Here is a 26,446-nt window from a genome sequence, read left to right as displayed (position 1 = left end):
CTTCACAGCCCAGACTCAATAAAATATTAAGGATCCTATCTGCAATTTAGTCCCTTAACCTGAAATCCATAAAAATCTAAGAACTTAAATTCTCTGTTGCGTCTGGGCCTGGGTCAAGCGCGGTTTTGAATCTCACTTTCAACTCCTGACACAGCAAATGTAGCGGAGGCACTACCTGCCAGTAGGAGGCAGCAGCAAACTTTGTCACCTCCATACTCCTTCATCTGTAGGGGGGTACTTTTATTGAGGATCACATGTGTTTGGATTGAAAGTGAGTTATAAAACTCTAATACATTTACTGGGCACTGCCTAATCTGAAAAGAAAAAATGAGTAAGTTGTATTTGCGCTGGATTTATTTCTAAAATACAATTTAAAAATTCAGTAAGATGAAGTTCTGAAGCATCTGCTGTTCATTCCATTTCAACTCTCAATCCGTGTTTAGTTTACTCTTTCTTGGTTCTTAAATGTATCTTACTATGCCAGCTAATTATACAGCAAAGAACAAACAGGAAAAAAATCTATTATCTGATGAATGTCTGTGATGGAGTTTTGTGCTGATGCAGTTCAGCTGGAGCCCTGTTAGCCTGAAACAATTTTGGAAAAGTCCAAGTAAGGAAAATTCTCCAGACTATCCTGACAATAAGTCTCAGTTCTTTTCTGGCAAAACCATCCCCAGAGATGAGTGAGCATTCAGTCCCACCAGGCATTCTTTTCCTGGACTCTGCTGAAAATGCCTCAACTTAATGCCAAATCTGTATGAAGATCTTTCAAATTTGCCTCAGAAATAAACAAAAAGCTATATTAAGTGCTCAGATTGGAATAAAATTAATTACATATTCCATGGTATTTGTGAAAGATAATTTCTTATCAGGAGATTACAGATGGAAGTGATTTCTGTGTTGTAAATTAGTACCTATTAAAATATTTACTTTATTGTGTGAATAAATGGTATCACTGTAATGCCTTTTCCTTATTTTCCATATTTAAAATGGATAGAATAGAACCACTACCATGTCTCTGTGTCTCACTTCCAGTCACTAGGCACGTGCAGAGGTAATTGTTTGCATAGAATTAATATGTAAGCTCTGGAAGAGGAATCCATGCACTCCAGAGATGTATTTAAATAACCAAAAGACCATCCATCAATTTGAAGTTTTAGTACTAAGAAAGGTCACATTTAAAATCAATAGATGAAACAACTTACCTAATATTCAAATAGCAGAGGGTTGTAAATTTATTGCTACCATGCAATGAACAGGAAAACCATGATACGTGGGTTTGCCCCACTACTTATGGCCACTAGGAATTAGATCACATTTTATGGCACACAGCGGTCGGATTAGTTTTTTTCCCCATATATATAACTGCTGTCCTAAATGTTGCCTAGACAGTAAATTCTAACAGAAAAGACTTCATGTAAAAAAAAAAAAAGCTTAGTTATAATGCATATTTTTTTCCATATTTTACTTTCATTTCTGTATTCAAAACTATAGATAAAATCCTTACCACAAAGTTTAGTCTGGAATGCAGATGTCAGTGTTTCAATCTGACTGAAATTAGCAACCAGAAACACATGCTCTTCATGTGGTTCACTGCCAATAGACTTCAGCGTGTTCATATCTACTCTTCCCACTCCAATGGCAAAAATCAAGATTCCTGAGTTGCGTGCTTTAGCAGCAATCTCTGCCACTGGATCCTGTGGTCTCCCATCCGTCACAATCATGATAATTCGGGGCACATTCTGCTTCAGAGGTCGAGCTCCTTCTGACTCTGAAAACGCAATGTTCACTGCATACTGAATGGCCAGTCCAGTCATGGTGCCAGTTGCCAGGTGCATCATTCTCCTCACTGCTCTTTCAATATCCTGTTTCCTCCTGAATGTCTTCAGTGAAAACTCCTGTTTGACTGTGCTGCCGTACTGAATCAGGCCTACACGGGTGGCATCAGGGCTGATGTCCAGAAACTGCAAGATGGTTAAAATGAACTCCTTCACTTTTTCAAAGTCATAGTGATGTACACTGCGAGAGCTGTCAATGATGAAGACCAGGTCCAGGCGTTTGTTGTTGCAAGTATTTTCTGGAAGGCAAAATGCAAACAAAAATACTTTACAAGAATTTCAAACTGCAAGTCAGTTTAGGCTGACCTGATACTTCAAGCATGCTGTCTCAATAACCACAAGTGCTGGGAAAATACAGGAAAAACAGGAGATGCCAGTACTAAAGCTACGTAGGAATATAATTTTCTCCTCTACTAAACAGCAAAAGCTGCCTGTTATATGATCAGTATATGTTAGATATTTTTTTTGGTGAGATCAGTCCCCAGAATAGCCAATGGCAGTGGAATGGGTAGGTATTTGTGCTGTACCTTGTTATGTCATTTTGCTTGAGATACACCACGCAGAATGGAAACCCTCTCCGAATTACACAGTTACAACTTGAGTGGGATGCACTGTGATGCTTTTTGTGGTAGTGCCTGAGGACTTAGAATCTAACACTCTGGCGAATCAGGGAGGTACCAGTCCTCTGTAACAAACAGGGAAAACAGAACACACAGGAATTCAGGTCAAAAGCATCTGTAGATTGCAGTGACCGATGCAAGACGTGAAGGGTCTGATTTTTCAGGGAACTTGGCATTAATCAGTACTTTGCATGTTCAAAGTACAGCTCTCAATGACATCAACTGCAGCTGTGAGTGATCAGCACTTCTGTAAATCAAACCGTATGATTTCAAACACATAATTAATAGCCATCTGGGAAAAGTCTCATATATTGGACTAATTCAGCATCTCACACGGAAATTCTGTGGCTGCATCAGAGAGAAAATCCTGTTGTCTGCAGCAGCATTCAACTTGGCCAAAACACCACGCATACACTTCCTGAAATCTTCTGTTTCAGCCATCAGCAGTCTTTTTGTTCCCAAGAGCCACTGAAGCAGAAATACTACAGGGTATGTCTATATCTGACTATTGCATAGGCAGAGAGTCCAAGCTACCATGAATAACAGCAGAAGTGAAGGCTGGCTGCTTTCTGGGCATATTACCAGCTTTCTGGGACCCATGTTGCATCCTCTGGTGTCTGCTTAGCATCCTTCTTTTTTGAAAGAATGTAAGACTTATGCATGAGTTGCACAATGAGAATGGACTACGGTCTCATTGTCTGGACCATTCACAGAAAGCCAGCACATGGCAGGCTTGAAGCAAGCAAGGGGAAGTGAGCTATGAGTTGTGCCACAGAAGGCAGCATGTGGCAAAAAATTAAATGGACTTTAAAGGGCTCAACAGGATACTGGTGATGAAAAATCAACTGAGGTTTAGCACATCAAAGACCCCTCCAGATTAGGAAATCCCTGAGCCACAAAAGCATGGCAGCTGGGAGAGTACCTGCAGGTAGTATTGTCTTGCTCTTAAAGTTGCTCATATGCAACCACTTTTGACTGCTGTCAGAGACAGGACACTGGCTTAGGCAGACCAATCAGTGCCTCTGCTCATGCTCTCAAATTTCTATGGCTGCAAACAAACCTGTGAGGTAGCTAGTTGTCTCTCTGGCTTGAAAGATAAAAGGTGGCAAGATTGCTCATCAAACTGCAGTGGTGTCCTCGTTTTACTAATCTGAGATAGCCCTAATCACTAATCTCCCTTTATTGCCCAACCTAATTCAATTCTCAGCTCACTCTCATCAATTTTATGCAATGAATGAGGCAAATGCCTGGTGGAAAAGTAGTATTTGTGTAATTAAAGGTCATGTCATATGGCACAAGTACAAGTGGGCCAATCAAAGACTTAACAAGCCTTTACATGGGTTCACTGGTGACTGCTGCTGAACACTGGTCATGTACTTCTGCCAAGGAAAAGGGTGAGAAAGATGCCTATTTTCATTTGCTAACTCAGAAGCCTCTTTCATAGATTACCAAGAACATTTGTGGGCATAGAATAAAAATGTCCTTTGATGACAATACAAATGAATGCCTGGATTTAGTCATGTGCAGTCTACAGTATGGCTTTATTCATAAGCGTAGGAATATACTTGGGTTGCTCATTCTTTCAAAAGCAGAGGATACTGAATGCAAGCCAAATCGAGCAGAAACAAAATTCCAGTTCTAATGGGATACAGATATCCTGACATAACTATCTTCTATCTCAATAACTTAGTGGTGTATTTAATTATTAATTATTTTTACTAATATAACATGCAATATTCCAGCACAATTTTAATACAAACACTAAGATATGATTTGTGGGAGCAGAGCAAGGGGAAAGAAAGATAATTACAGAAAAAAGTCTAAGAATATGAGTGTGTGTGTGTATGAGGGGAAAGAAAGAGAAAGGTAAAATGACTGTTATTGTATTTCCCCTAAAACAAGTTGAAACTAGACCCATGGTGTTGAATCTTTTTAATATGAGTATAAAGATTTGGATCCCAGGCTGAAGAGACTCAGTTACATATTTTGAAATCAGGCATGAATCTTGGTGGGAAAAAGCCTGGACAGCATTAGTGGATAGTAGTCTCAGAAACACACCCCATTGTGCTAAATTACTTAAGAAAAATCAGTCTGAATATAATACAGTATATTTCAAAACTGCTTTCACCAGCAACATTCTATCTATCGAAATACCACACATTTCCTAAATTTATTTAAAAACTTTTCCTTTTGATTTGGTGGCAATTTTAATAACCTTGTAATTATCAAAGCTGATATAGCTGAGATGGGCTCCATGAAAAATAAAAAATCTTTTTAAGCAAAACTCCAGCTGGAATTTTTGAGGAATGGCAATCAGTAATGACTAACAGATCTGAACACCCATCCTAGCAGATAAACTTTCAGTGACACATTTTAACCAGTTGAATGCTTCTGCACTTGCCCTTGAAACTATAACCTCTTCCTATCACCAACCCTCATTTTAAACAGGAAACTTTATCACAGCTTTGGTAAACACAGTAGAGGATCTGGTTCGAGACCATTTAAGAACCTGAATGTGCACAAGTCCATGGGACCTGATGAAATCCATCAACGGGTCCTGAAGGAGCTGGCAAATGAAGTTGCTAAGCCACTGGCCATCATATTTAAAAATCATGGCAGTCAGGCAAAGCTCCCAATGACTGGAAAAAGGGAAATATAACCCCCATTTTCAAGAAGGGGAAAACGGATGACCCAGGCAACAACAGACCAGTCAGTCTCACCTCTCTGCCTGGCAAAATCTTGGAGCAGATTCTCCTGGAAGGCATGCTAAGGCACATGAAAAACAACAAGGTGCTTGGTGACAGCCAGCATGGGTTCACTAAGGGGAAATCCTGCCTGACCAATTTGGTGGCCTTCTATGATGGGGCTACAGAACTGATGGACAGGGGTAGAGCAGTTGATGTCATCTACCTGGATTTGTGCAAAGCGTTTGACACTGTCCCACACGACATCCTTGTATCTAAATTGGAGAGACATCGATTTGATGAATGGACCACTTGGTGGATAAAGAACTGGCTGGATGGCCGCACGCAAAGGGTTGTGGTCAATGGCTCAATGTCCGGCTGGAGACCTGTAATGAGTGGTGTCCCTCAGGGATCTGTGTTGGGGCTGGTCTTGTTTAACATCTTCGTTGCTGACATGGACAGTGGGATTGAGTGCGCCCTCAGCAAGTTTGCCGATGACCCCAAGCTGTGTGGTTCGGTTGATACGCTGGAGGGAAGGAATGCCATCCAGAGGGACCTTGACATGCTTGTGAGGTGGGCTGATGCCAACCTCATGAAGTTTAACCATGCCAAATGCAAGGTCCTACACCTGGGTCGGAGCAATCCCAGGCACAGTTCCAGGCTGAGCAGAGAAGAGATTCAGAGCAGCCCTGCAGAGAAGGACTTGGGGGTGTTGGTCGATGAGAAACTTCACATGAGCCGGCTTCAGTGTGCGCTCGCAGCCCAGAAAGCCAACCATATCCTGGGCTGCACCAAAAGCAGCATGACCAGCAGGGCGAAGGAGGTGATCCTGCCCCTCTACTCTGCTCTCGTGAGACCTCACCTGGAGTATTGTGTGCAGTTCTGGTGTTCTCAACATAAAAAGGACATGCATCTGTTGGAACAAGTCCAGAGGAGGGCCATAAGGATGATGAGGGGACTGGAGCACCTCCTGTATGAAGACAGGCTGAGAAAGTTGGGACTGTTCAGCCTGGAGAAGAGAAGGCTGTGTGGAGACCTCATAGCAGCCTTCCAGTATCTGAAGGGGGCCTATAAGGATGCGGGGGAGGGACTCTTCATTAGGGACTGTAGTGATAGGACAAGGGGTAATGGGTTAAAACTGAAACAGAGGAAGTTTAGATTGGATATAAGGAGGAAGTTCTTTACTGTAAGGGTGGTGAGACACTGGAAAGGGCTGCCCAAGGAAGTTGCCCTGGCAGTGTTCAAGGCCAGGCTGGACAGAGCCTTGGGTGAGATGGTTTAGTGTGAGGTGTCCATGCCCATGGCAGGGGGTTGGAATTAGATGATCACAAGGTCCTTTCCACCCTAACTATTCTGTGATTCTATAAACATCCTCATACCCAAAAGTAATGCAGTTCCACTCTATTTATGAAAAGTGACATACTCATCGAAAGAGCTACTCATCCATAAACCTGATTCTAAGTCAGCCGAGGTTTTGTATTGTCAACGCAAAGGTTAAAGAAAACCCTCAGTGTGAGTTGTATTATCCAAAGGAAAGACCAGGAGAGGCAAGACAAGGACAGAAGAGGCAAGGCAAGGCAAGGTCAAATCAATAGTAAATAAATTCTCCTCCCCACTGAACATCCTGTTTGTAAATGACAGTTACAGTGATGCCACCTTTGCAAAATAAACAATGCAAGATAATTTCAGTTCTACTTGGAAGAATCTTGCTTGGATCCAATTACAGACAGATACGTAAAACTTGATAGTTCACATTAGACATCTTAATTTCCCCTAAAGCTGAAAATTCTATTATTTTCCCTGATCCCTGCTGGTTTCCTTTGACTCCTTTCTCAAAGCAAATGACGTGCAATCCTGGACACCTACTTTGGCTTTGACAAAGCTCTCACTGCTCTGACTTTGCTCATCCACCAAGGTTCTTTTTCTGAGAGTGTGTTTGTACCCTCTCAGCTTATTTCTAACTAATGATACATTGCCTTAATATAACTAAAGCAGCATCAGGGAGTTTTCCTGGGCATTGGAATTGACTCTTCTAGGCCGTAAAATCATTAGAACAGTTCCTAGTATTGTTTGTCCTAGGACAATTAACATTTTCTCAAACAATCCCCAGGCATGATATGGGCACAAGCCAGGGACCCATTCTAATAAGCAACGTGGATATAAGCACTTTGTAAGGTCAGGGTATTTAATAGTACCAAAGCAGACCATTTCAAACCACTGGTGTAGTGCCAGAGAGCAGTCTAAGGTACAATCTATGCTCAGAGGCCAGCTGGCCTGCATTCACAATATTAAACTCACCTTTCCTCTAAAATTGAGTGGTTATATGCAAGCTGTCTACTGGGAATAATCCCCATCCCCCTGTAGCCTCTGAACCACGGGAAGGAATTGCTTGGGGAGTGCTAATCACTGGGAGCCAGAGACAGCTCCAGCAATTAAACAGCAACAATTAACAGTGGAATCCCAATGCCCAAGAATGTTCCCTAGCTCCGCTTAACTTCCTGAAACATTTCCATTTGGGATATTTAAACTGAACATACTCAAAGGACCCAGATATATCAGATGGTGATTTTTCAAAAGTTTTTGCAAGCCAGCTCCCTTGAAAAGATCATTGCTTAAAACTGAGTTATTTTCTGTTGTTGTCCTACATCTTTATGACTCCTTAATACTTTTTTAAGTCTGGTTATTACTTATTTGGCTATGTATGTCTTTATCCTAATACATGTGAATAGATAGATGCTAAAGGCAGCTAAATAATACAAGAAAGTTAAGATATTGAAAAAGTAATTCATAACAAGTAAATATTAGTTCCATGAAGATTCTTGCTATAGAGTAAGACAATTTAAGCAAAAAGGAAGAATGAGATCAGTTAAGAAATAATGAGGTTATAGAAGAACTATTGCCTGAGCAGGCAATGCATTAATGGCAATTTTAAGGCTTAATATATTGTGTTTCTTAGCTCACTTCACGGTAACGTACATACAAAAATATTACATGTCCTGTAATACTGCCAGCAATAACACCAGGTTTACTTTTAGACTTTATCTTCAAGTAACAGAACAAAAGTCTTCACTCAGAATTAAATAAGAATACTATTCTTCCAGCTAACATATTATAAAACTTCTTAAACTTCTCTCCTTTCTTTGCCATTTTTTCCCCCCTAGCCCTCAACCTTACTTGCCTCTCTTTTCTTTAGAACTTCTTTCGTTATAAATCTCAGTATAACTGCTACCAAATTTGTTTCAAAATGTATGAACCTGATAGGTGTCAAATATTTGTTCTTAAATTCCAGAACTATGCTTTTCCATAGCTAAATATCCAGACAGAAATATTGGGTTTGACAGGTTCTCTGATATTTCCAGATAATTTCTTAGTTCATCGAGAAGGTTTAATCTTACCCTACAATCATACAAGCAAAGAATACTCAAACTTGCAATTAATTCATAAATATACCAAAAAGTAAAACACTAAGATGAGAAGAAAGACATATCTGTATCTACCTACATACACCTTCTAGGAAACTGCAGTAGCTTCTTTTGCAAAGATCAAGCATGAAGTACACAGCAGTTAATATAATGTTGCTCCTGTTTGGAAAACACATTTTGTGGTTGTTGCCTAGAGTAAATGAAGAATGGCAGTAATTCCAAGCATTTCTTGGCTCTAGTGAGACATTTTGTGCAAGTTAGCTATCACTCTTTTTCTTTTTTCTCATTTTAATTCAAAGAAAAAGGATGGTATGGTGCTTTTCAGGTATTGTTTTTGGGTGTTGAAGCAAACATTAGAAACTGTTTAGTACCCCCTTCTTGGTGCATATACATGCTGCACTTGGTTCTGCAGGTGACTCCACCTCTTGACAGGTCTGGACAGACCCTGAGCCCAAGACGTGCCCCCATACTCCCTGGCCCCACCCTTGCTCTGAGCCTTTCCCCACACTCACAGGCCTCTGGCCATAACACAAAGATTCATTATGAGTTTGGCAGCTCACCCATTCCTCCTTACAAATTTCTTCATCTGGGAACAATCTCTAAATGCAACAGAGCCTCCAGACATTTCATTACTGCCTCTGACAAAATCTTTCCTGAACTTCCAAAACTTCTGGAAGAACTGTATAGCAGGAGACTCTTGCCTACAGATTCCCATTTCCTTCTACATGCAAATGCTTCTTTATCAGCCACTGCAGGAGGGTCCATTTTCTTGTTCTCATTTCACCTCACTATTTCTATTCCTTCCCTGTCATCCTTTCCAAACTAACAAAGTCATTATTAACATGAAGTCTCTCTAATTCCATAGTCCCAAAACTGACTCCTAGTATTTACTCATTTATTTACTGAGACTGGTGTCATCTCTGGCATAAATCAAACTATGGTGTAGGGATACTCTCTAGTTTCTTAGTTCTTTTTACATATTTCAGCTGTTCTGAGATGGAAACTGTTGGGTTTCCTGACAGGGGTAAAACCTGCTTTCATGGTCAGGAGGACCAGGGAGTGGCTTGCTTTCCCCTGTAGGCAAGGGAACACCTGGACAGAAGGATGAAGCATCCTGATTCCACCATGCCAGTGCTAGCAGCAACAACATCTACACTACAGCTACTTGGGGTACTGTTGGAAGGACACAAAAATTATTACAGAAGGAACAAACAGACGAAGTAAATAACTGTTGGAAGCAGTGTAGAAAATTCAGTGGAAAATATGTGCCCTCAATGAGTTTGTGCTGTTCTGCTTTCAAGGCATTAGCTTAACATTTTAAAAACTCCTATCCATACTTTTTCTGAAGTCACCATGACTTTGTTTACAGGGAAAGCTGTTAGCAACCTCAACATTACTCATTGATCAGCTGACCTGACACCTTATATTTCTATCCATTGGTAATGGTCTAAGGATTAGATTATTTTCCAGAAGAGTTTCAGAAACAGCACCATAGGATAGTGAAATATGCCATTCCCTCCTCACCTCAAAGTATGTGGTCCATCGTGCCCACTGGCAAACCATTTGTTCTACCACTTCAGCAGTACTTAAGTAAGTAGACGGTGTCTTCTAGCTTCCAAATCAATCTAAAGGCATGTTGTCTTAATTCACAATAGTGTCCTATTACCCACCCATGCCTATAAAATAAGATGTTCCTCAAGTTATGCAAATGCTTTTTCCAGGATTTTCAAGTTAATTTTGCACATATGTGCTTTTTTAATTATTAAGCTGAAGTACTCACAATGAAGCCAAAACCACCTTACTTTTGAGCATTCAGTATTCTTTCTTTTGGCCTTACCTTCCTTCATAACAAAATACACAGTGGAGGCTTTGAGCTCTTTGAGAATATATACATAAAACCAGTGTGTAATTTTACTCAGTGAATTACTGTCAAAGTAAACTTTTTCAAACAAAAATGGTGTTTCACAGTAATATGTGGGGGGTGTAGCAAACAATTTCAGAAATACAAAGAGCATTATCAATTTAGTATGACTCTTTCTGTAGCAGCAGCTATTCTTTACTTCTTGTGGAGAACTTCCAAATGAATTTAAAAAAAAAAGGGGGCAGGGGGAAATATAAAAGATAAGAAAACAAAGCAAAGAGAAGACAGAAGAAAGGAAGGATGGAAAAAGGCTCTGTTAGAGGAAACACAAAATAAAGACAAGAAATAAAATAAATACAAGAATTTTTTTTGTGCTGCTAGAAAGTTATATCCCATATAAAATTAATTACTGAATAGCTCATTAAGATGCTTAAAAGTGAATGCTATTTTGAGAGATTACAATGAAAGCTTAAGTTTCAAGATAGGGCGTAAAATCCATGGGAGACCTCTCAGCTGTTGGGATAATCACTACTGGGAAGCAAAGCGCTCAATTGCTAATATTGCCTTGAGGCACAATGACTGTAAGATGTACCTACACACCTCAGAAGGAAGAAAGATGATTTCACGGACTAAAATGCTTTGTTCTCTTTCCAAATATAACACATCTCTATTAATATTAAATTTCACACTTGATTAGAGAGAGTCTAAATGGGTACATATTTGATTACCTTTTATCTTTATAAAAGTTTGGTTATATTTTAACTAAATAAGTGGTTATTCAAAAGATGTAATTTACAACCTCTTTCTACCCCTAACTACTGCCTGAAATAGTTTTGATGTCATCAAATCACAGAATAGTTTGGGTTGCACAGGGCCTTCAAACGTCTTCTAGTCCAACCGCCCTGCAATGAGCAGGGACATCTCCAACTAGATCAGGCTGCTCAGAACCAGATCCAGGCTAGCCTTGAATGTCTCCAGAGACAGTGCATCCACCACCTCTCTGGGCAACCTGTGCCAGTGTTTTACCACTCTCACGGTAAAAGCTTCTTCCTCACATCCAGCCTGAATCTCCCCTCTTTTAGTTTAAACTAATCAATCACCCCTCATCCTATCGCAACAGGCCCTGCTAAAAAGTCTCTCCCCGTCTGTCTTATAGGCCCCTTGTAAGAACTGAAAGGCTGCAATAAGATCTCCCTAGACTCTTTTCTCCAGGATGAACAACCCCAACTCTCTCAGCCTTTCCTTGTAGGAGAGATGCTCCATCCCTCTGATAATTTTTGTGGCCCTAAAATACTATACCAACATAGTATGTCAAACACACAATGCAGTTACCAAGATACAATTCTGACTTCAATCACAATGCAGACTTCAGTTACTATGAGTCTACTTAACATGTTTGAGGACAAAATACTTGCCGGGGTTGCATTTATGTGAGGAAACAACACATACACACATATGCTGAAGATATGAATGAGTTTCTTGAAGCAGTTATCACATGTTGGTTCAACAGTCCACATTAGCTGGATTTAGAGATCTGTAGGCAGCTCTTAGTGTACAAACGTACAATGACTGCAACCAAAACTAAACAGAAATCTTATCCGCACTCCACACAAGCATCACCAACCAGACTCACTTTTGTCACATACTTACCTTCATAACACATTAATCCCAGAATGGTTACCCTGATACTGTTCTTGAGTCCTGAAGTTACACACACACAAGCTTAAGAACTGGGTTGCTTAACCTGACTCCAGGGATACCTCAGAGCAGCCTTCCAATGCCTTAAAGGGGGCTTACAAGAAATCTGGAGAGGGACTTTTTACAAGGGCATGTGATTGGACACGAGGGAATGGCTTTAAGCTGAAAAAGGGGAGATTTAGATTAGATATTAGGAATACTTTAATGTCAGAGCAGTGAGGCGCTGCCACAGGGTGCCCAGAGAAGTTGTGGCTGCCCCATCTGTGGCAGCATTCAAGGCTATATTGGGTGGGGTTTTGAGCAACCTGGTCTAGTGGCAGGCGTCCCTGCCTGTGGCAGGGGACTGGGACTCAACTATGTATAAGGTCCCTTCCAACCCAAACCATTCTGTGATTCTATGATAGAAGAATGTTTGGAATAATTTTAACTGACTGTAGTGAGTGATTCATAAATTTAGTGAGCACTCAGTGTACTTCATATTGCTTCCCTTCATGTTATTAGTGGAATCATATATGTACAACCATGAGATAAATCATTACATATTTTGTCGCAAAATATAATTAAACACACGCAGGAACATTTGCATTCAGCAGCAGTTTCTGCTAAACAGGAGCCAAGTACATTTCCTTCTTGGCCTCCTTTCCCCTCTCTGTTTCAATTTTGTGCAACATCAGTTAATCTCTTGTAGTTTCTTCTTTCTGGTATCATGTATCATCTAAAAGAACATCCCCTAAATTAGCTTTTCTTCTCACATAAATAGTTGTTTTCAAAACCAGGTATTCTTTCCTAAGGAACAGAAGGAATGTTATTAGAATATTATTCTACAACTTATTCAATTATTCCCATGCATCCACATCAGAGCTCTTCAAAAAAATATGCCCATGTGACATGAAATACATGCCCAGTTTACAAGAATAGAGTTCGCCGAGAGGAAAAAAAAAACACCAAAATCACAAAAACTTGTTATTCCATTATTTTTTCCACAGTGCTGAAACCTTGGTTTGCTTTGATTAAGATGCAGTAACGCAAAAGTTCTAAATCTGCTCCACCAAAATCCCTGCCAACATCAAACACCAAAAAAAAGTCACATCTTGCAAGGACTGGGCACACACTGCTTCTGAACATGGAACCTGCCGAAAGATGCTGTGGACCTCTGACCATGGCCTTGAAATCATGGTATGTAAATCACCACTCTGGGTAACTGACACAGATCTTCATCAGTCTGCTCAGGTGCAGAAGTCTATTTCAGTTATATCTGAATGGAATTAGTTAATGTAACAGACATAATTTTATCTTTATAACCATGTAGCAAGTGTATTTCCATTACTGCTTTTCTTTAGTATCCAAAAATGAATGCTAAGCTGACAAAATGTGCTTTCAGTGATCTGTGTATGATCTAACAAATCAGCTGTGCCCAGCAGGAGCAATGGTTTTGTCAGAGAGTTAAGTAAAAATTCTTCAGAATGCTGATAAAAGTCTTTAAAAGAGAATATTCTAAAACAAAAGGTGAATTTCCTTTACAGAATCACTGTAAGGCCAAAAATCCAGTACTCAGGATTAAATTACTGATGAGGGGAAAGAGAAGGCAAAATTTAGTTCATATATCACGGAAGGGGAGAGGTAACCACCCTCTGCCACAAGAAAGACAAATGCACAATCCTATTTCTTTCTGTTATTTCACAAGGTCTTGCAAAACTATGGAAATGATCCTTTAGAACATAAGTACACCAACATTATATCAAAATTTTCCAGCAATCTAATACAAACCCTGTTATTTTGGGAAATACAGATATACTTTCTATCCCTAAAGCAACTGCACATGTTCTACAACTGAAATGCTGTGAGAAAGATTTAGGAAAATAATGACAAATTTAATTAAATTAGTATGATTGACAAGCTTTAAATACTTCGAATTTAATTCCGTGTTTAAAGAAAGAAAAACCTGCAAAGCAATTTAGCTTTCAAGGGCCACATACAAAGAGTTACAAAACCTGTATGTCCAATCAATCCTTGCACAAAGGGTTTCAGATGTTTTTAATAGAAATCATTAGATATAGCAATAATAATTTTAAACAGTAAACTCTGCAAAGATCTGCTAAATTAAAACAACACATACTCAGGCTTAACAGAAAGACTGGGGATAAAGAAAAAACAGAGAACCTCATTCCTTCTGAAACCTTCATTAAAATGCCTAAACTATTAGTCCTAATGAGGCAATTAACAAATCTATGAAGTATTAGGTCATGGCTGCTGAAAAAGCAAGTCCACCTAAAGCTGCATCTCAAAGTACTTTTTTGTCTGTGTGGACAATTCCATGGGATTTCTCATCCATTCCATTTTGCTTATGTATGTTGTCAGTTTCCTGGAGCACTTTTACATGGACACTATTAACATTTTACCAGTAAACAGTTATCACAGCAGTATGCTTTTGTTTTAAAAATTGGTAAAATGAAGAAAAAATGAATAAAAATATTTGAATGCTAACTAATATCTGCACAGCATTCTCCTGCATTTTAGTCCTAAAAACAGAGACCTCCATGCAAAGCTAAAAAAAACCCCAACTTGAACTTTTATTACTTTTCCAGGTATCTTTTGGTTCTTTGCAGCTCTATTGCTCCCTTATGCCTGCCAACCACATCTTTCCATGACAGCAGCAATTGTCATCATCACTGTTTATAAGATACATATTATGTAGAAGGGGACAGCTTCTAATGCCTGTTAAATTACTGCAATTCTGTAGTGATTTTATTAAGTTAATAGACTCTATACCACTGAAATCATGGTTTGGCCCAGTTCTATCTCATGTAATTTAAGGAACACTACAGCTTTCCAGCGGAGTGGCATGCATTTTACACATTCTGTTCTTTACAGAGAGGCACGTTTTCACCATGCCACTGTTCATATCCACTGCTGAATCTGAAGCAGGTGACCTAATTTATTGTAAAAGAACACAAGGCCTAAGAGTCTGACTCCAAACTGCCACATACTTTTATGGGCTGGACCAGAGAATGTCCCAAGTTTCTTGCATCATTTAATGTCTTGAAAAGGTTCTTCCAGTCAGAGCTGCCAGAACTATTTGCATCCTGTACATGGCAAACTGAACGGCTATCCAGAATTTTCCAGATGCAGGGACCACAAATAGCTTGTCTTTTGAAAGAAGAAAGAAATAATTGTATCTATACATTTTGATTTATATCATGTGCTAATTCTTTTCATATATTTTCCACTATTTACAATATGAAAAAGAGGCTACAAACACAATTTAAAAAAAATATATATAGAAAAGGCAAGCAAGGAAATGTGGCACCTTTTAGTTTCTCCACATAACACCTTGCAATTGCCTTCATTTTCTAGTGAGATGGGTAATTGTTTTCTTAAAGTAGTAGGCTTACATAGGCTATTTGCTGGGGACCCTAAAATATTCAGGAGGGGATGCTGCTTAATTACATTTTAGAATTCAGGATTTTAGAAAGTTTGAGAGCCATGCTGAGTAAGGCACGAATGTAGGTATTTCTCTTTGCTGTTCCACATCCATGGTTTTCAACGGACTAGATCTCCAGGGCTGTGGCTTTCAGTCTTCAGCTGAAAAACCCCAAGTTTCTCAAGACCACATCTATTAGTTTTGAGAAAAGTGAATAAGAAACAGAAATGTGTTATCATTTGGCTTAAATTTGTTCTATAGGAACTGAAAACCAGGGTTTTCAAGTTAACGAAGGACGTTATGAATGGTACTTTACGGAATTTTACATATTTAAAGGATGATGTTTTGTTTGGAGAAGAGTTTCATTGATAAAACTTGGTGCTCCTCTCTCTGTCAAGCAATCTCTCATGTTGCTTCTTCTTTTTTCCCAATATATCCGCAGGAAATTTCAAATTCCTCATGTTCAGCTAGGTTAGGTGACCTTTATAGGGAGTTAGGCCACTTAACATCTTCCAGTGGCTGGAGAGAGATATCAGATTAGATCTGCTATTGATGTGTATCACGAAGCTCTAATGATGGTCTGCGTCCAAACCCTATCCATGCTGTTTTCATAATCTGACAATTAATTAAAACAATGAGCAAAAGAAAATGATTCTAAGTCACCAACTATTAGCAGATGAAAAAGTTGACCCGCAAACTGCCTGATGACAAACAGGCAATGATCGATGAGAGAGATGAACCTCATGTTTTAAAATACGACAGCTGCAGGCTAAAACTGCTAGATTCTATCCCCAGATTTTTGACAAAAGAGAAAAAATGAGGAAAAATGAGCTACTCATTACAAATAAAATTAACCTGGCATCAAGTCATGTAATGACAAGCCTTAATTCAATAGCCACTGAGTTCCATTCAATTATTTTTATGCAAAGAACATACATACAGACAGCTAAAACTTGTTGGCATGGTAAAAGGCAGCTTTGACAGAGCCTCCATGGACCAATATGTAATTTCTCTAAACAGTGAAAAGGAGGTATTTTTCCCAAGACAACAGTCCTGCATGTATTTATTTCATGTCACTTACATAAAGTAGATCTAGTACCCCAAAAGTAAACACCTTTTTTCAGCAGCTGCTAACTGGTCAACAAACTTCTTCATATTCCATTCATTGCAAAAGGCAATCTTCTTTTTATTATTACCTAACTCAGCCAAGTTTGGCCAGCTGCTCATGCCTTTTATAATTTTATTTGAGACGGCTTTTGGTGGTGATGTTTGGCTTGGTTGTGGGTTGGTTTGGGGGGTATTTTTGTAACTTACCTAGTAAAGATTGTGAGTTAACATCCCTTCTTTGGGTGAATTGTCGTCCAGGGAGATCTTTTGCCATGACAAAGATAGTGGAAAGCAGAGTGTGTCCAAACAGCAGAAGGAAGCAGACAATCATTTTCTTCATCTTCAAGAAATAGAAGGACAGTCAAGGATGTGAAACTGTAACAAGGGAGAGGAGATGAGCTCTTTGATTACACATGTAACCATGTCAGCCACTCAGCTGCACTGCTTCCCTCCCATCATATGCAAACATGCAGATATACTGGCTTGGATAATACCTACACTGTCAAGAAAGATCTACATAATAAAGTAGCACTTAGCAGATCTTGCATAGCGTTTGTATTACTAGTTGAAGTTCAAAGTGACTATTTAAAATGTATCTTTTTTTTTAAAGAATTCATAATAATTATTTTCAAAGCAGAAACCTCGTTTCAGCCAACCTGTCAGCATAAACAGGCTTGAGGAGGACACAAATATATTTTCATTATTCTACTCAGCCCTCTTTTGTATTTTTTCAGAAGTTTAATGGCTCTTGTAGGCTGAGGGATACCTGCTTCAGAGAATCTTGGAGAACTGAAACAAGAGAAGGGAATATATTCCAGAAACGGCAACTATAAATACAAACTGGTGACAGCTCATGTTTCCTTTTCAGGAGACTGTCCCTAGATGCAATCATGAAGATAACAGTGCAGAATGAATCTTGTTTACTCAAGGAAACTTCTGAGGACTGGCAATGAGCTTGCCATAGACTGTGGAGAAATTTTGTCATAGAGAGGAACAAGGTGACAGGCAAAATTCCTAGACTAAGAGATGATTCCTGATCAGGAGTTGGTTAACACACCATCAAAAGCCATAGCTGACCCTGCCCACAAATAGAAAGCTAACACTAACATTCGAAAGGCTCATCTTCTGGCCATGTCCCCTGTTGGTGGGCTTCCTCAGATGGCGATTCCTTCTACCTTCCCCCCAAACTTATTGTTCCTATCTAACAGGAGCTAACAGGAGAGATGAATAAAACTACCTGCTCTCACAACAAAGAACTGTTCTACCTGAAACTGAGTGGAAATTTTAGAAGCAGTAGAAATTTTAACAGTAATTCTTGGTTAAATAACTACCACATTGAAAACAATTTCAGTAGGGTCCAACAGTGGATAAGCAGACAGAATTACAGATCTGTAACAGAAGACAACTAAATGGAGATGTTCAGAGGATTTTTTCCCCACCATGAGGTACCCAGTGAAGAAAGAGAATTCTGAGTAAATATTTTCTGTCTAATAAAAAGATTTTATACATTATTCTCCAGTCTGTCCCACACAACCATTACAGATTGATCTATGTTTTGGTCTATCGATCTATTTTTTTCCTTTTGTGTACCCTATTCAACATCCCCAAATGTGAGCACACAGTTCAGTATATACACCTAGAGAACAAAATGCACTGAGTTTTTTCACTCAAAATGCCCAACTTTGCTTAAACATTCAATATTATCCAATAACAGGCAATATATAATTTAAGGACATTCAAACCAGTAAAGAGATGTAAATAGCTGGTGTTTATAACAGTGGCCACAAAAAATTAAATTTCTGGAGCCCGAGGAGCATGGACACCTGGATGGTATTACTGGTAGAGTATTTCCAAGTGCTCTAGTCAGAAACAAACAGACACTGCAAACAGCACGCACCACTGAAAATGGAACAACATTCTGCTGGAGGCAACAGTTCTTACTGCTGGAGATTATCAATGAAAACTTCCTCCAGGTTGTCTCCTCATTTCCCAGAATATCATCAACAACCACAGCACTGTGCAAGGCAGCCTTCTCTCTGCCTGGCCTGCTCCTTCAACACACAAGGCAAAGGGACCTCAAGGACACATGCCAGTTTTAGCACCAATGTTTCAGAAACATAGAAGCCATGCTCAGAGAACTAAGGAGCATAGAGAAGTATGTTTACCAAGGCTGTCATGGTGTTTGGGTGACATGGTTTAGTGTGAGGTGTCCCTGCCCATGGCAGGGGGGTTGGAATAGATGATCTGAAGGTCCTTTCCAACCCAAACTATTCTAGGGTTCTATGATTCTGTCACAGGAGCCAGGAATGAGAGTTTGGTCAAGAGGGCTACTTGGCTGTTACATAGTTACCAGTTCCCTAACTCATCCCTCCTTCCCAAAGCCAAAGGCTGTGTGTGTGATAAGAGCTGACACTGGTCCAAGGCTGTTGTACCCTTTCATCCACACTGAACGTTTCTGTGCTGCCTTCCTGAGGTGATTATAGTTTGGACTTGTACTTTGCTCTATTCCATGTACATATTTGTGTCCACTGCTGCTCACGTTTTTACATGACCAGTAATATTGTGGTTGCACAGCTTCTCCACATACAGTCCTCCCTCCCATAGTTCTCTATATTCTGGGTCTTCTGCACGGTCCTGTCTTCACTCTTAGAAGTTGGATGGTGTTTATTGCACCACATTTGGTATTTAACACCTCATTTTCTCAGCAGGCTAAGCCAGGCTGCTGGCACAGCCTTCACATGCTAGCTAACCCTTGCTCTACCAGCCAAGAACACATTCCCAAAGTACCAGGCTTACAAACACATACTTTCGTGGCTACCTTCAAGCACTTCAATTCCAGCTGCCGTAAGAGGATCATTCAGTATTACACCACTGGGAGTTAACTGCCTCCCATACACCTCAAAAGCAAAGGACACCAAGAAGAGGTGTGACAGTCCATAGGGCTCAACCAGGTTAAACACCAGATGCAGTGGCTTCCACTAGCTTCCACCCATGGAGAGGGGAAGATAAGGGTTCTATGGAGGGCTTTCACAGCAACCTTGGAGTAGCCAGTGCAGCAAACAGTTTTACTGGCTATGTAAAAAAGCTGCTAATAGAGAACAAGTAACTGCTGCTCACAGTACAGTCTGGTGAGGGCTGCTTTGCAGTATCTGCAGCTACCTAGAAGATATAAAGGAGGAGATTCTCCTAGAAGATGGGAAGTAAATATACAGACTCTCCTGCTCTTTTCAGGCTTCTCTTGCTCCCTAACTGACTGCTAGATGTTTCCATGGTGTTTTCTTATCAATTTTACCCCTGCTTCGCTTAGCTATACACCCATGAAACAGAATACTTTTTACGGATTTTCAATTTTCATGAAGTACAGTGTAAGAATACTGAAAAATGAAATCAGAACTTCATCTTTAAAATACTTATCTTCTTTGATGGATAGCACTCAAAAACAGAAGCCTTTTTCTACCCTTTCAAATATCTGTCCATGGCAGTCTTCTCATAATGGACTGATAGTTGTTTTGGACAGAGACACTACTAAATATTGAGTGTAAATGGTGATAAATTACTTTCTCCACTGCACTGTGCATTTTATTAAGGTTGTCCTCTTCACTATGATAATTCTAAAATAATGTGAAGAGCGAAGAAGTGCTCTGCAGCTTATGCTGAAGTCAGTGTCCTTCCATCTCTTACTTCAGGAAAAGTTCTTTCATGCAGAATCCAGAAACCCTCCCATTAGTCTGGAAGGCCACCTTTTTTTTTCATTCAGGTACCTTAAAAATGTACTTATTTTTGCTGGGCAGGTCATGCTAAAGAAATTGTAAAAACAGAGTAGTAGTATGTTTCAGCTCATGTCTCCCACTCTTCTGGGTGGCTAAATCAGAAACATGAACTCCACAAACCCCTACATCTCCACCTTCTTCATCTGCCAAAAAAAAAACTGGCACAATGCACAGAAGGGCAAATTCTCAGCAGTTACCTGGAACATCAACACCTTTAATAACTGCAGATAATAACCCCTCTCTTGAACCATATGTAATTTCTCATTATAGATGGGAAGGAAAGGGAAGACAAGAAAAAACAGCAGAGGCAGCAGTTATTGCCACTGCAGAAGCTGCCATCAGTTTTCCCTGTTTGATGGTTAGAAGAAACAGCCATTTATTTTCATTAAGCTGTCAGCAGATCCAACTTCAGTGGTTTTAAGTTATAAAAAATGTAAGTGCATAAAAGGGGAAAATACTATGAAGTTCTTTCAGCATTCCCTATATGTACCCATTTTTAAGAAACTGTGATCAAATCAAAAGGCTTTTACTCAAGTTAAAGGAACAGCAAGTGATCTGTACAAGCCAACAAAATCAGTCTGTGTCCCCAAGTTAACAAGCACAGTGAGTTACTTGGAAATAGAATGAGCTCTTATTACATGAAAGCCACAAAATATCTCATTCTCAATCCCATCACCTCAGAAATGATACAAACCCAAGGGCATCAGGCATGGTAAAGCCCTGTTAACTATCACTTACAACTTGTTCCAAGATACTTTACTATCCACAAGCCAGCACATGCATTACTAGTCCGTTACTCATAAAATCACTCTGTGTGGTATGGGTGTCAGGACATACAGTATTAATAATTTCCTTCATCTTTCTGGACCAGTTGCTGAGAGAGGCATTTTCCATTTCTGAAAAATAGCTACAGAGCCCCACAGAGTCCAGTATCATATCTGTCCCTAGCCATGCAGGTATGGCATTGGGGCAGGGGGCCATAATCAGGAGGATATTTAGCACAACTGCAGGAAGCACCATCTTGCCTTCAGCCTTACAAAGGAGTGCTCTGCTCTCATCCTGTTCTACCAAATGACACACTGGATTTTCTGCAATTCCTTGCTGCACAAGGAGGCCTTCACCAGGCTCAGCAACACAGGACAGGTAGAACTCCCCTAAATCATGGCTGTCAATTGCATCTCACCAATAATCATTGGTGAGATAACCAAATAACCTAAAACCATGAAGAAGAAAACAGGTTGCAGGTGCTCCAAGTTTGTAAATTCCTTATTTGCTCCTCAACCCTGATGGCCGGCAGTATGTGCACATGAGCATATAACCCACTACCACACCAAATCCTGCAAAGCAGACTGGTATGTCCTTGTTAACACATTCTTTAGCTCCTTTTAAGAGTCTAACTTATTCGTGCTGTCAGTAGTATCAAATGAACCTGAGAAACTCATTATCTCAAAGTCAGTTGTTAATGCAGGTGTGCTCTGAGGCAGACAACCCAAATGCAAGCAGCTTTCATAGTAGCAGAGCAAGCCACCACAATAATATAACTGCTGACTTGGCAACACCAGTCTTTTACCAATCTAAAATAATGAGTGTCCAGACACTAAGAGTAATCCAGATAGATCTACAGTGGGTTAAGGAGCAGAAGGTGTGTACTCCAACACAAGATGACTGGGTCAAATTCTTTGAATGGGTCCATGAAGGTCTTCTTCCTGACAGGAAGTTTTATGGCCACATTTTGTTTTGTGTCTGCAAAAGGGCATGATCTTAGCATGTGATGGCAATTTGCCTGTTCTAGACATGTCTGCATAATGATGGAGGAGGATGACAACCACAGATTCACAGCCTTCCACCTTTGGTTCCTGCTCTTTCATATGGTCCTTCTCATCCAGCACATATTCCTACCTCAGCAGCTAAAAGGCTATTCCAGTGCTCTGTATAATGCAGAGAGGTGCCTCTGCATTGTACTAGTTGATCTGCAACTGAAAGAAACTCCATCAGTACCTAATTATTCTGACTACTGCTACAAATGCTCTCAGCTGAGTTGTATCCTGAAGTAATATAATCAAATGTGACAATGGAAATTAACTTAGATTTTGAAACAGTAAAGGGAAGATCCAAAATGCATTATAGAGCAGTTCATAGAAGGGAGATGAATGACAACATTTGGTAGTCAGCCGAACATTTCTACAAAGCCAACACTGTACATGAGTACCCATATGCAGAGTGTAGCATGAAGGTGTTACAGGATACAAGAGGGCAACCACATTCTGGAAGTCATTAGAAGAGCACTGGGGATGGTGGAAGAACAGTTTGCCTATCCAAGTACAGAAGTCAGGTAAGCACACACAAATCTTTATGAATTTGCACACTGAAACATAGAATGTATCAGAAAGAGCAAAGATGAGCACTGAATTTTGTTGTGAGATGTAAATATCACAGTAGGACTTTTACACAATGGACTCAGTTATCTAAAGGGCTTAGTGTATATGTACTACTATGATTTAATTTTCTGGAACTGTAATGCAGTAAAGAGCATTAACGGATCCATTACTTATTTTTAAGTAAGTCACTCATTTAAATCATAGACTTCCTGCTGCCACTGTCATAGAACTAGAAACTACTAAATTATAGAAGCTTAGAACAGACCTCTGTAGCTCATCAGGTCCAAGCCCTGCTCAAAGCTGAAGCTGACGATCATTTCAGTCACTTCAGACACATCATATACAAGTTAACAGTGACGCTGTAGAACAGTGCACCCATAGTATGGTTTACTCTGCATAGTTTCCAGTGGTCAGACAGCAAGCTTTAGCAGCGGGAATTCTTATTTTATGACAGCATCAATCTCCATGTCAGGATTTTCTTCAGTTGCCACTTGGACAATAGGCCTTTTCATTATCTTTGGGGAAGACTCATTTGCACTTTCTGGTTCCAAATCTGATCTAGACATCAGAGTTTCCACAATGTTCCCAGAAGAGTAGCATGGGAAAACTGAGAAACTTCAGTTCTACCATGTAGAGTAGGTATTTATATGAAAGCGTATATTATATGACATATAATACATATGTGGGCTGCTTAGTTTTGTGTCTGTGAAGTACAGTCACAAACCATAACAGACTGGTAATTGCAAATGGAAAGGCTTTTTTTTTCTTAACAAAACCCAATACATCAGTTCTAAAACTTATCTGTAAACCCACACTGACCCCAGTACCAGCACCAGTGTAAAATAATAATTCAGGGATTAAAACCACTCCATTCCAAATACTCCTTGCTCATAATGAAAACACAGTCCAGCAATGAGTATAAAATATGAAAGGAGCTTGTTAATGATGCCCAGATTATAATTAAATAGCAGTGCTTAGTGTTTTACCCTCCCTTGGAGATAGTTTCTAAGTCAAGGGGGAGTATTTAGATCTGATTAGCCTTTCCCTAGTTTGCCCGGATGATTCAAACATCTTTTACTATTATACAGCTGGGTCCCAGGGTCCCAGCTCATAAGCACTAGAGTGTGTGTTAGTTTGCCATAAGAAATCCCAGTGAAGTCAGTGGAAAGACTCATGTAAAGTAATTAGATGTGAATAAGAGTGCAAGGTTGAGGATCTTAGCTGCAGCTTTGTGTAATTGAGTGCTACATTTTCTTATTAAATAAATCAAACTTAATTTGGTGAATTATAATCATAGTGATATACACTACAGAGGAAAAGTTTTTAAAAATCTGGTGCTTAAAGCTGACACATCTCTGTGAGGAGTCTATCACTCAGGAAAGATTTTGTAGGATTTTATGGAAAAGCCAGATGTGTACGATACTAAGCTCTTGATTTACAGAGAATTTATTATGGAATTCAGTACAATAATTTCATCTGAAGTAGTCAGCTGCCTGACAGTAGCACAGCTGTGACACGTAACACAGCATGTCACCTTTTCAGGTCTCAGTTAGAATCATTCACCCCTTGAGTAACGGCCTCAAAAGAAAACCCAAGCATTTAGGAAGTATTATATAAATCTGGATGTTGCATTCATCTCTCTCGGTCAACACTAACCCATGGTTGAACAGTGACAGTAGCCAGTCTGACATGAAAGAACTCTTCTGAAACAGGAGCATGTGATCATTAAATATGCCACAGCAAGTTTTATGAGTTTAAAGAGCACCATCTCAGTTGGGTTTCAAGGGTAAGTATATCAGATGCAGCAAACCAACCCCACTCCTCCCATCTCCAGCAAACGCACTGCTCTCAGGAAGCCCAGGCAGCTCCCACCTGCATGGTAGAGGTGACTACTCTAGTGGGCAGCTACCTGCAGGTGATACAAACTGCATCCCGTCCTGCTGGATGCTGGTAAAGATACACCTGCAGGCCGCTCAGTAACAAAAAAATAAAGTTTGGTAAAGTCTAGGTAAAGTTTGGCTCTGATTCTGCACTGATTTTAAAATACAGCGCACTCTTCCCTTACAGCACGTACACTGTTAAATGAGCTCCTGAAGCATGCACAGGGAGGAGAGTGCTCAGACCATGCAGTCCCAAGGAAAACGAAACATTTCCCCCGCTGCTGAAACACGAGCAGCAAACCCCTCCAGCGGGACCCAGCGAGCATCTAACCCAGCCCCAGAACGCTCGGCGGCCCCTCGCCTCGGCCCCCCGCTCTCCGCCAGGCCCCTGACGCCCGCGCTGCAGCCGCCACTCCCCGTGGAGCCCTCCCCGACCGTCCCCGCGACCGGGGTGCGGCCGCCGCGGGGCAGGAACCCCGGGGCAGGGGTTGCTGCAGGCCCGGAGGTGTCAGCGATGCGAGCCCCGCCGAGCGGCAAGTGAGGCAGCGGGGTTGCCTGTGCCCCGGGCGTGGCGCTCTGGGCCGGCCTGGCGGCGGTAGAGGCGGGGCGCGGCAGAGCAAGCTGCAGAGCCGGGCTTACCTGAGGGGCTGGCGGGGCCGTTCCGCTCGACGGCCAGAAGCGAGTGCGGGAGCGCCTCCTTCCCGCTCGGCGCGGCTCCGGACAGCGCTCCCCCTCCTACCCCCCCCCGGGAGCGCTGCGGGTTGAGGGGAGCTGCCGCCTCCCGCCAACCCCGTCCCCGAGCAGCAGGAGCCCAGTTCAGCTACACTGAGGGGAAAGGAAGGGGCGGCCCGCTAGGAAGACACTGGCTGCCCTGCCTAGACCCCCAAAGCCGGCCCCCCTGCACGGCCCCGGGGCGCAGCCGCCCGTATCTCCTCAGCCACCGTCAGGGACGCGGTCTCGCTCCTTTCCGTCTGCCCGTGAGAGACACGGGCTCTTGCCCTGCTCCGTCCCGCTCGTCCCGTGTAAGGGACGCGGTCCCGCTCCGTCCCTCTCTCCCCGAGTAACGGACGCGGTCCCGCTTCTGCCCGCCTGTCCCGTGTGAGGGACACGGTCTGCCTTTTAGCTCACTCCCGCCTGCCGTCAGGGAAGAAACTGGATCGACGGCCCTCATGGGATCCGCGCCCTCCCGTCTGTCCCCGAGGGACGGGGGACACTCTCCCTCCCGACAGCCCCGCTCCTCCTGCCCTCCCCAGGTTCCCGGTTGCAGTAGTGCCGTCTTGGCCCTCCGCTCCGCGCCCGCTGCGCACCTCGGCCGCGCCGCCGGTTCCTCCCCGTCAGACCTTTCCCTGTTCTGCAAAGGCAGCTCCTGTAGCTGCGGGGGAGTGTCTGCCCCGGCCGCGGGGACCCGCTAGAGGAGAGCGGTGTGGGTTTGGTGTGGCGGCTCAGGGCAGGGCCGTCCGCATCCATCCCCGGCCAGTGCCGTGCTCCCCGGGCCGGGCCCGCGCTCCCTTCCAGGGAAGCTGACCAAGGGAAACGCTGGGGAATGGAAATCCCATTCCCCGCGCAAGGACCTCCGGGCCAAGGCAAACAGTCCCCGGTGAATCATGCGGGAGTCTGCCACCGCGGCGAGCCTCCGGAGCCTCTGTCGGGGAACTCGCAGAGGGAGGCGTGAAATAAATGGGCCAGGTAGAAAGGACTGTCGCTTCCCTGCTGTCACAACAGCGGTGCACTCAGTAGTGCAGGTGGAAAAAGCTGTGGGGTTTGTAT

General features: G+C 41.6%; 1 protein-coding gene across 2 annotated transcripts in view; it reads right to left on the bottom strand.

Annotated features, from left to right (window-relative positions):
* The window catches only part of MATN2 (matrilin 2), a 70,105-nt gene extending 44,001 nt beyond the window's left edge, over nt 1-26,104 (bottom strand). For both annotated transcript variants that reach the window (XM_061373198.1, XM_061373199.1), the window contains exons 1-3: nt 25,987-26,104; nt 16,859-17,026; nt 1,508-2,077 (exon numbers count right to left, since the gene is read on the bottom strand). In XM_061373198.1, coding sequence (XP_061229182.1) covers nt 1,508-2,077; nt 16,859-16,991 — 703 coding nt within the window. In that variant the 5' untranslated portion in view covers nt 16,992-17,026; nt 25,987-26,104. The remainder of the gene's footprint in view (nt 1-1,507; nt 2,078-16,858; nt 17,027-25,986) is intronic.
* Nucleotides 26,105-26,446: the final 342 nt, after the last annotated feature.

The sequence above is a fragment of the Neopsephotus bourkii genome, unplaced genomic scaffold (genome assembly GCF_033783945.1).
Source record: "Neopsephotus bourkii isolate Nb327-2 ecotype Australia unplaced genomic scaffold, CSIRO-AGI_Nbou_v1 NB_1630, whole genome shotgun sequence".
NCBI classification, from domain to species: Eukaryota; Metazoa; Chordata; class Aves; order Psittaciformes; family Psittacidae; genus Neopsephotus; species Neopsephotus bourkii.
Note: the sequence above shows the minus strand (reverse complement) of the source record. Positions and strands in the feature narration are given on the sequence as shown.